At 41.2% G+C, this 10,739-nt stretch overlaps 1 protein-coding gene across 1 annotated transcript; it reads right to left on the reverse strand.

Moving 5' to 3' along the window:
* Positions 1-336: 336 nt before the first annotated feature.
* On the reverse strand, positions 337-7,717 carry LOC131659422 (uncharacterized). Its single transcript, XM_058928613.1, has 5 exons — positions 6,461-7,717; positions 5,482-6,430; positions 4,565-4,857; positions 518-568; positions 337-405 (listed from the first exon to the last, which is right to left on the reverse strand). Exons 1-5 carry the CDS (start codon positions 7,715-7,717, stop codon positions 337-339), a joined length of 2,619 nt encoding a protein of 872 aa, XP_058784596.1.
* Between the last annotated feature and the right edge of the window lie 3,022 nt (positions 7,718-10,739).

Consider the following 10,739-nt stretch of genomic DNA (forward strand, 5'->3'; position numbering starts at 1 on the left):
GAAAAGAAGTTATGGTGGTACAATTTATCCTGACATCAAAACCAACTTGATTGCGAATGATTTTGTTCAGGACATGAGTTTTCAAGTACAAGATGGAATGAAAAGAATAAAGTTCAAATTTATTTGAATTTGTCACATTCAAATCAAAATTCAACATTCTATTATTTAAAGGTCTTCATTCAAGATTTATACAAATGTGATTCAAGCCAATTCTATCAAACTCCTTTCCATCCCATACAAAAGATCATTCAAAAAGAGCATTCAAGTATCTACTACAAAGATTATACATATTTCCATCAAGAAACACTATACAAAAAAATCAGTGGCTTTGCTAATCTATAAAACTCCAAGCATCTTCATCATGGCCTTCGTATTGTCTTGAATCTGTCTACACCATTCCATACCCTGCATGATTAAAGAAAAAAGACAGCCAACACATTAATCCAAACAACCCTGCTGCATTCTATCCAAACCCCATACACTCATAGCATTAAACCAGCTCTGCATTTGCTCATACATGAAAAAAGAAATCACTATTCTGCAGCCTCGCATCAGAGAAGAATACATTCTACCAAACATTCACAATGCATCAAGAAACCAGTATAGAATCAAATACATTTAATACAGGCCCAAGTTCAAGAACCTGTCACATGTTATCCTGCATTCTACAAAATAAGCACTCAATCAGCATTGTATGTCCACAAGTTTCATCTATTCCTCTCCGAGACGGTGCGCTGCCAGTTATGTTCTCAACAAAAAAAAAAAGAAAGAACAATTTGTAACTACTTAACAGAAGTTAATTGTTCCACTTAACTATAACAACCACTTAACAGAACCGTAACTAACTCCAACACAGCTATAACAGAATCTATGATATCCTAACCATTTCATAACTACCAAAACAGACCCTGCATATATATTTCAGTCACATTCAGTTCACAATTAATCCCTAACCTCTACCCACTTGTTTACTAACAACTTTTTAACCGAAATAACAGAATTCATAACCACCAAGCAGTTACTAACCTAACCACTTCACAAACAGCCTATAACAGTTATAAACCTTTAACTACCATACAATCCCATAACAGAATCAGTTATTAGTCTCTAACCACCTAACTTCTATAACTAACTTCTAACAGAATTTTAACCGCTTTCAACCAACCTCTAACCAACCTCTAACAAACTCCTAACTTCCTAACAGCCTAACAGATTTAGAAACAGAAGCATAACAGAAAATCAGAGATTGAACTAACCTTCAGAATCGATTTTCTCCACCTATATATTCTCTTCTCCACCTTCATTCAAGGATCCCCACCATTCTTTATCAGTTTCAGATTCTCCACCATTTCTCACTTTCATTCATCATCATCTTCATCTCTTCACACTCTCAATCACCCTTCTCCAACCTCACCTGCAACCATCATCCACCTCCATCACTTCGTGACCTTCAATCAATCTCGTTCAATCATCATCTTCGCTCAACTCTGCACCTCAATCACGAATCCACAAAACACGTATTCACACTAGCTTCAATCTTCGACACGCTCCAGGGGCATCGTCATCTTCAACAACAATAACAACACGCAGCAAGAACACGCAAAAGATTCAATACGCAGAAACCACATAGAAAAAGAAGCGAAGAAGAAGAAGAAGCAAGATAAAGTTAAAGCGTTGAATTGAATTACCTGAAGAACTCATTCATCCGTTGCGTTTATTTCGCACGTACCAAAATCAGAATCCCCTCTCCGGTTTCCTTCAACGATCTTCGCTATTTTGCGTTTCAGGTAAGCTTTCAATACCTCTTTCCCCTTCATCGTTTTCCAATTTCTCGCTACTATAATATAGCCTAAGGTGTGTGGATTCAAAACCCCAACGAATTGTTCTCTGAAACTTCGCATATCACGCTCAATTCGATTCTGAAAATTTAGGTTTTAGGTCTTATCAGTGAGGATTAGAGAGATGAGAAAGATGATATTTCTGTTTTGGTTTGGTGGTGGCCGGAGGCGGTATCATGACGGAGGAGAGAGGCTCACTCCGGCGCCGTCCGAGTGTAAGAGAGTGAGAACTGAGTTTCACGATTAAGTTGAATGGTCACAAGTGGAAAACCCTAAAACGCTAATTCCTCTTTTATTACATTTTCAATTAATTTTGTTATTAACCAATTTAATTACAATTAATTAGGGCTAATTGAACACTAACCAGAATTTTATTTGAATAAGACAATAGTCTGGAATAATCAAGATTAACCATTGGGCCGGATTTGCTACTGCACCCGCTGTGGCCCGTCACAGCCATTTTTGGCTAGAGAATTGCTAACAAAAAAAAACATTCTGTTGGGCCTGTCCACTTGGGCCTGCGCCTATGCTATGTACACCACTGATTCAATGTACACCCCCTGTTTACATCATTCTTTAATTTAGGTTTTAATTAGATTTTTTACCATTTCTTTTAGTAAATAAAAACTAATTTTTCCTATCATTCTTAGACTTTAATACACATTTCTTGACATATAAGAATAATCACTAAAAATATTAGTTTTAGGCTATTTGTTTTAGTCTTTTACTTGATTTATAATTCAATTTCCTTCATAAAAATCAATATAAAAATAATAGTATCTTTAGTCCATTCTTTTGTACCATATTTTTGACTTGTTAATTCATGCTTGTGTATAATTTTGTATCATTTGTTTATATTGATTCTTTTGACCTATAATCTTGTAATTTCACTTGCACATTCCTTTAGTTCTTAGGACTTGTAATCCATAACTTTTAGGTTAGCCTTTTCCCTTTAAATCCTAACATTTAGGTATAATCATAACATTAAGCTAGTTATTCATTTTAGGCTAGTTTTCTTCTCCTCTTTTCTTTTCAACTTTTAAAACATTAATAAAGGACGACGCGAATCATGCTAATGCCTTTTTTTTAGTGTGAAAGAAATGATTGGGGCGTAGGCCCCGATGTATGTTCTTTCCCACTTAGCGGAAGAGAAATGATTGAGGCGTAGGTCTCGGTGTATTTCTTAACCGTTATTTAGAGAAACGATTGTGGCGTAGGCCTCGATGTGCATTCTCTAAATATCCAAAAATTGTATTTCATTTAGAGAAACGATTGTGGTGTAGGCCTCGATGTGCATTCTCTAATTATTCAAAAACTGTATTTCATTTAGAGAAACGATTGTGGCGTAGGCCTCGATGTGCATTCTCTAAATATTCAAAAAACTCCTTTTTTATGGCATGATTCAAGTCACAAATTAATTTCCCTTAAAAGACACTTAACCAAAAACACTTCAAAATATCTAATAAAGGCTAAGACCTAAACAAAGTAAGGAAGTGATGCGAAGCCTTGTATTGGGTTTTGTTCATCATGGAATTACCCTAAAAAATACAAACCAATCTTCTCTCTTTTCTTTCCTGCCTCCGAGGCATTCTTTCTCTTGCCTTCAGGGCATTCTTTCTCCTAATCGGACACGTTAGTTCCGCTCCATTCCCAGCTTAAGACTCCAGAGGTCGAGCAGCGGAGTGCGAACGTAACTGTTCAACTAAAAAACACAAAAAACAAACAAAAACTAAAGAGCCGAACTACGACGCTCTGATTCCTGAAAAGGATACGTAGGCATTGGGTCGCGGGGCCTAAGCGAGCACAACTATTTATAAACCTTATTTTCCCCGTGTTTCTTTTTCTTTCATTTGCATGCATTCCCTTAGTAATTAAGCTTTAGATTTAGACACCCTTAGAATAGAACAAACATAGGTGGATACCATCGAGTACGATGGGCGTGAGGGGTGCTAGTACCTTCCCCTCGCGTAACCGACTCCCGTACCCTATCTCTGGTCGAAAGACTCGTTCTTATCCATTCCAGGTTTTCTGATATTCCTTTCCCTTTTGGGATAAATATATTGGTGGCGACTCTGTCTAATTTTCGCGAGCATGCGACAAGCCCCTATCTTGACTTCTCGGACTTGCTCTTTAGTGCCAACATTTACCATCTCGATTGCCTCCTGATGCGGCTGAATCGCTTTCTTTTCTTCCTGTTTCAACAATCTAGCCAACTCATCGGGAAGGTCACAATCTTCATGAGCTTCCTCCTCGGCTTGGTAGATCGGATTGTCAAAATCATAATAAGCAATAGCGGAACTGTTACCAATAGAATCCGTGGTGGTGGAACATCTGCATGATTGATGCTTTTATTTTAGTTTTTTTTATTTATTAAGCTATGTGCAAGTGGGTGTAAAAGGAAACATTGCCATTTAAATAAAAACATTTAAAAGAAAGACAAGGAACAAAACATTTGAATGCAAAAAACGTCCTTTTATTTCATGAATACTTTGAAAATGCGAACTGCATGGCCCTACAAATGAGATTCACTACGCCTTGGGCAGAGCGTAGGAATTATTGCATGATAAGAAAAGTAAAAAACAAGAAAATTACTCCTTAGCCTGTGTGACTTGAATGACATCTTCAATTGTCCAGTTGTTGAGCTTTGTTCCAGGAATACTTGGGCGGATCCAGCTATCAAAATCACAGTCACTATCCACCTCTTCACCATTGACAATGGCATTGACCTGACCATCTTGGATGACGCCACCCCTCACAAACTTGACTGGAGTGAAACTTGATGTTGGAGACATAAAGCTTTGCCTGCCAGGGTTGAAACCGAGACCATTTTTATTGAACTTAGGGCGCACATCAATCATCTGTCCCCACCCCTCACTTTTACCAGTTTCCACAACCACCTGTGCATCCTTCAAGGAAGACATAATCGTTTCCGGCTTCTTTAACTCACAAAGAGGAGTTTTCACAGCATTCACAGCCTCAAATGCTTGGAACGGCGTCTCATGTATTTCAACTTCGATCTCTACATATTGGAAAGAGGACAAGTGACTCACGATATAATCTTCTTCACCACAGACCGTCACCACTTTACCGTCAACCGGATACTTCAACTTCTGATGAAGAGTGGATGTCACAGCACCAACCTTGTGAATCCATGGTCGTCCCAACAGACAGCAGTAAGCGGGTTGAATATCCATCACATAAAAGGTTGTGGTAAAGATCTGAGGACCCACTTGGATTGGTAGATCTACCTCTCCGAACACAGACCTCCTTGAACCGTCAAACGCGCGCACCACCAATTCACTAGGCCTTAACTCCACACCAGCATAGTCAATTCTCATTAGAGCTGATTTGGGAAGCACGTTTAAAGAAGACCCAGTATCAACCAAAACACGGGAAAAGGTCGTCCCCTTACACTCAATCGAAATATGCAGAGCCTTGTTATGGTTTCTCCCTTCTGGAGGAAGATCATGATCCGTAAATCCCAAACCATTTCCACCGGAGATATTATTGGCTACCGCCTCTAGCTGATTCACAGATATTTCATGCGGGACGTAAGCACCATTCAGAATTCTTAAGAGAGCATCTCTATGACCTTCTAAACACATCAACAGTTGCAAGATGGAAATCTTTGATTGGGTCTGACCCAACTGCTCAACAACTTTGTAATCAGACTTCTTGATGATTCTCAACAACTCTTCCACATCCTTGGAAGGCACAGCACTATCAGGTGGCCCATTATGAATCGGAGAATTCTGGACATCAGTCACCACTTGTTTGCCTTTGGCCTTAGCCAAAGCATCTGCATTGTTTTGTATTGGCTGAGGGGAGAACACCCTACCACTGCGAGTGATTCTACCAGTACCGGCAAAATTATCAGTGTTTGCAACTGCGGCTTCCACAGACTTCTCTTCGGAGAGCTCGCCCTCCTCCTTCGTGCCATAGTAATACACATCTGAACCATAATGCCAAGGGATGGCCTTCTCACTCTCATATGGAATAGGCCCTGGCACGGTAATCATCAACGCCGCTGGTTGCTCCTCATATGGGATACTAACAGGTATCTGAATAGGCACTTGGATACAGATTGGAACAACCGGCTCATAAAGAATTGAAATCACAGACACTTCACCACTCTCACTTTTCGCACCTCTCGACCTTCGATAAAATTGAAGAGGACCCTCATCAATCAGTTTTTGTACCATACTTTTTAAATCAGCACAACCTTCAGGCTGACTCTTGCAATTCTCACAATCCACACCACAACCCGGGAAGATGCCGCTATTGACCAGATGTTGCTTCACAGACACCAGAGGAAAAGTCAAACAACCCACGTCGGATACAACACTTGTCTCTTCACTCTCAATGGCATTCACACCCGAACCTCCATGAGTAGGCATCGGATTATTGACAATATTGGGTGTAGGAGTGAACTGAATTATCTTTTGATCCAACAAGTCCTGGACTTTATTCTTCAACGCAATACACCTCTCTGTATCATGTCCAGCAGCACCGGAATGAAAAGCACACCGCGCATTCGCTTTGTAATTCGGAGATTGTGTGTCCGGAGCATTCGGAGCATCTCTCAAAGTAATCTTCTCAATCTTGAGCAAATGTTGCAACACCTGAGCATAGGTCATAGGAATCGCATCAATCTTTCGGTGAGGCCTGGTCCTGGGAGGATAGCGATCATTATTGGAACGATGTCCCTGCATATGCTGTTGTTGTTGCGGCACTGGGATCATGACAGCATTAACCTGTGAATTGTTTCTTCCTGAACCCCTTCTCCCATATATGGCATCCGCATTTCCTTCCTTCCTTCTGGCATAACCCTCAGTTTGTTTCTTACCACTAGGAGTATTAGAAGAAGCTCCTAACTGAATTTTCCCCATCTTTAGACCCGTTTCAACACGTTCGCCATATCTCACCATCTCAAAAAAGTTGGCTGAAGCACTGCAAGCCATATAATAGTGTCCAGATAGAGTACTTGTGAACATATCGATCATCTCACGCTCAGCTATAGGTGGTTGAACTTTTGCGGCTAACTCACGCCATTTCTGATCGTACTCTTTGAAAGAGTCTTTAGACCCCTGAACCAAACTTTGCAACTGAGTCCTGTTGGGCGCCATATCAACATTGTACTGATAGTGCTTAATGAAAGCTTCGACAAGATCTCTCCAAGAATAGATATGAGTGCGCTCAAGTTGAACGTACCACTCCAAGGAAGCCCCAGCAAGACTATCTTGGAAGAAGTGCATCAAGAAACCTTCGTCCTCTGAATAAACTGACATCTTGCGATAGTACGCTTTGACATGCGTCATGGGAGAGGTAGCCCCATTGTACTTATCAAAAATCGGCACTTTGAACTTTGGAGGAACCCTTATGCCAGGAACCAATCCTAGATCAGTGATGTCCATACCAAGCACACCCTTACCCTCAATAGCTCGGAGACGTTCCTCAATCAGACGAATCTTACCACCATCATCCTGCACACCTTCAGCACTGTGCCTCAACAGTTGATCCACATTCTCGAAATCAAAGTCTTGATTTCCCCGATTATGATGACCTCTTCCTCCAAAGAGACGAGACGGAGGCGGCGGTGGAAACCCCTGATTCTGGTTGAAAGGATTATAAGGCACGTGGGCAGGCTGCCTGAACTCGTTCTCATCATGGTTGTTCTCAATCCGTCCGGATACGTCATCATATAACCCATATTGTCCTCCATCATTCTCAGTTCTCCTAGAATTCTCAACGAGAACTCTCAAATCCTCTTGACCTCTAGTGACGTTAGCCAACGCCTCCATAAATTGAGTCATCTGCGTGTTCATCTGTTCCGTCAGCTGAGCTCGCATTTCAGCCATCTGTTCCTGTATCTGTTCCATTTGTCGCCTCTGATTGCCTCGAGTACCATAACTGTGTGATGAAGCAATTGCTGTTGAACAAAAGCCTAATCAGTTAACAAGAAAATATCTGGAACACCTGTTATGCATGCGTGATAATGTATGAAGTGCATGAATATGAATGCAAACGACATGTTTAATATTTCCAAGTGTTCAACACATTGATTCGCAATTTCCAGCAACATTATAAGACAAAGCATTGGATTCCGCACAAGAACGAACATATCATATAATCATCAAAGTACGGCATACAAGGAGTTCATTACAAATTTTCAAACAAATATACAACCCAATAATCGATCCCATCAACAAGCCTGATGGTGATCAATATCAAAACAACAACAAAACAAACATCAAACACTGCTCCCGAACATCACTGATCTGACTTCTGAGTGAGCCCTCGAATGATCTCATCTTTCTCTTGAAGTTGATCTCTTAGAGTCTGATTCTCTTTCAACACTTTGTCTAACCGGGCTTGACTTCCTTGGAGGTGACATTGTAGCCTCTTTCTCTGTGCATATCCTTCATCGATTCTTTCATCACTGCGTTGAAGCACCGACGCTAAACTCGCTATTTCCGCCTCGTGTTGGATTTGCAACTCCTCTTTGGAAACCGCCATTTCGTCAAGTTCCCGTTGTTTCTCTAAATACCTAGCTTCAGCTTCTTCTAACGCCTTCTTTAATTCAGCAACCTCATCGACAACAGCGTTACCAACACGTTGTCTTTTTTGTGCCTTGGCCTTCCTACTAGAACTTTCACTAATCATCCTCAATTTACGGCTCAAGTCCTTCTTCTCTTGATTGACGTCAAACAACTTCATACTCAAATCCAAATTCTCTTCACGAAGCTGTTCATTGGCATCCGCTGTCTTTAGGAACTTTCCCACCGACATATCAACAGGAAAATCAGGACCATGCGTGTACAAAGGGTCCTCAAAAGGGAAAGGCAACCCATTGTCTTTTGCTCTCTTCTCCACCCACTCCGTATAATCAGGATGAGCAATGCAATCTCTCTTCCCCAAATCCGCTTTGATTCTCACTCTGACATTAAACCATGCTCTGACAGCTCTCAGCAATTCAGTGGTGTCTTGCGATACATCATAGTACAAGGATTCTTTCACAAACCCGTCTTCGGGAGGACTAACCAGAGCAAAACCCAACTGACGCACAGCGAGACGTGGGCTATAATTAATACCACCTCTAACTCCTATGAGAGGAACATTATCAAATCCCCCACACTCAGACACCATCTCGTCATCTTTCCAATCTAACTTTGGAGTATACCAGCGAATGTCCTTAGCCCTTAATCCCATCAATCTTTCCGCCCAGGTCAAGGAATCTCGAGTAGCTACGAAAGCTCCTTTGCAAGGCATATGACTATTAAACCACAAGTATAACAATGGAATGCAACAGTTCACAACACCTCCTTTTCCCTTATGGTTTCTAGAATGCACTGAATGATACACGTCCCCCAAGAGAGTAGGAACTGGGTTTCCTGTCATGAAAATACGGATGGCATTTATGTCCACAAATTTGGGTATGTTGGGAAACAAGACTATCCCATAGACACATAAGGCCAATAAAGCATTGAACCCCCTCCACGCTCCCTTGTCAGCAACATCATGAGCTTCCTTCAACAAACACTCCAAGGAGAAACCAGAGCGGTTAACCTTAGATTCAAAATTAGCTTTCACCCACGACTGGCTCAAATAAAGAGCAGACGCCAATTGATCAGACGACGGAACCTCCATAGTATTGTAGAACGGAACCTGACGCTTGACTGGAACTCCCATCAGATATGAGTATTCCTCTAAGGTAGGCAACAACTGGAAGTCCACAAAAGTGAAGCAACGTAAAGAAGGCTCGTAAAACTGCAAGAGTGTGTGAATTCCCCTTTCCTGGTATTCTGTTAGAGGAGAGTCCAGAATATCCAGTATCTTCCCATAGTTTTTTCTCAAAGTCAACTTTGTTTGCAGGCGGAGACCTCTCAGCTAAAGCTGGCAATGCCCCCAAGGAAATCTTCACGAATTTGTATCCAACATTGCGACTCTTGTGCGGACTCATCTTGGGTAAACCTTTGCTCGAAATTAGAATCAATATGATGGACACCTGGAAATAATAAACATGAATGTTAAAATGATGCAAAAGACAAAAAAAAGACATGTTATGCATATCATATATCTGGACAATGCTGCGCTAATTTGCCAGTACCGACACGAAAGTATCAGGATCAAAAGTTTAACACTGCAACAGAACACCAAGAACCAAATAACCACCAAAAAAACCACTCTTGTTGTACCATGTTTGAATAGAACCCAAAAGTAACAGGATCAAAGCTCCGTCGTCGTTTCAGAATACCAAAACACTGAGCCTAATGAGAACAGACCAAATAAAGGTCCGACCTCAAATCTGAACCAACGACATATCACATACAATGAGAACAGACCAAATAAAGGTCCGACCTCAAGTCTGAAGAAGCAAATGGTATGTAGGAGCCAAGGTTTCCTGTCCCATCCCAAATCTCACAGGTAGGAATCCTAAACACACACAGGATGTCCCTAATGGTCGCCAGGAATTTCGAACAAACAATGAGAGCGCCTGACTACGGCAATAAGCATGCCGGACAGAGATCGCCTCACCGAGTTCTCTCCTGGTTGTGGTATGCTATGCTAACTCTACGTGCCAAGCGCCACGAGAGCCAACATAACTATCCACGCTAATCTAAGTGTATACTTGGTCTGGGTAATGGACCTTTTACCTCACAATAACATCCCGCCCGCCAAGAAAAACAACCAGCCAGCACAGCAGTATATCCAGAATAAAGAAAGCGGTAAACACATAGATGCAAATGCAAGCAAGCAGTATATACAATGATGCTAGCGGTAAACACCCAAACATCCACAGAAAAGAAAGCGGTAAACACATAGATGCAAATGCATGCAAGCAGTATATACAATGATGCTAGCGGTAAACACACAAACAACCACAGAAAGGAAATCAAACAA

This window comes from Vicia villosa, linkage group LG3 (genome assembly GCF_029867415.1).
Source record: "Vicia villosa cultivar HV-30 ecotype Madison, WI linkage group LG3, Vvil1.0, whole genome shotgun sequence".
In the NCBI taxonomy this organism is placed as follows: Eukaryota; Viridiplantae; Streptophyta; class Magnoliopsida; order Fabales; family Fabaceae; genus Vicia; species Vicia villosa.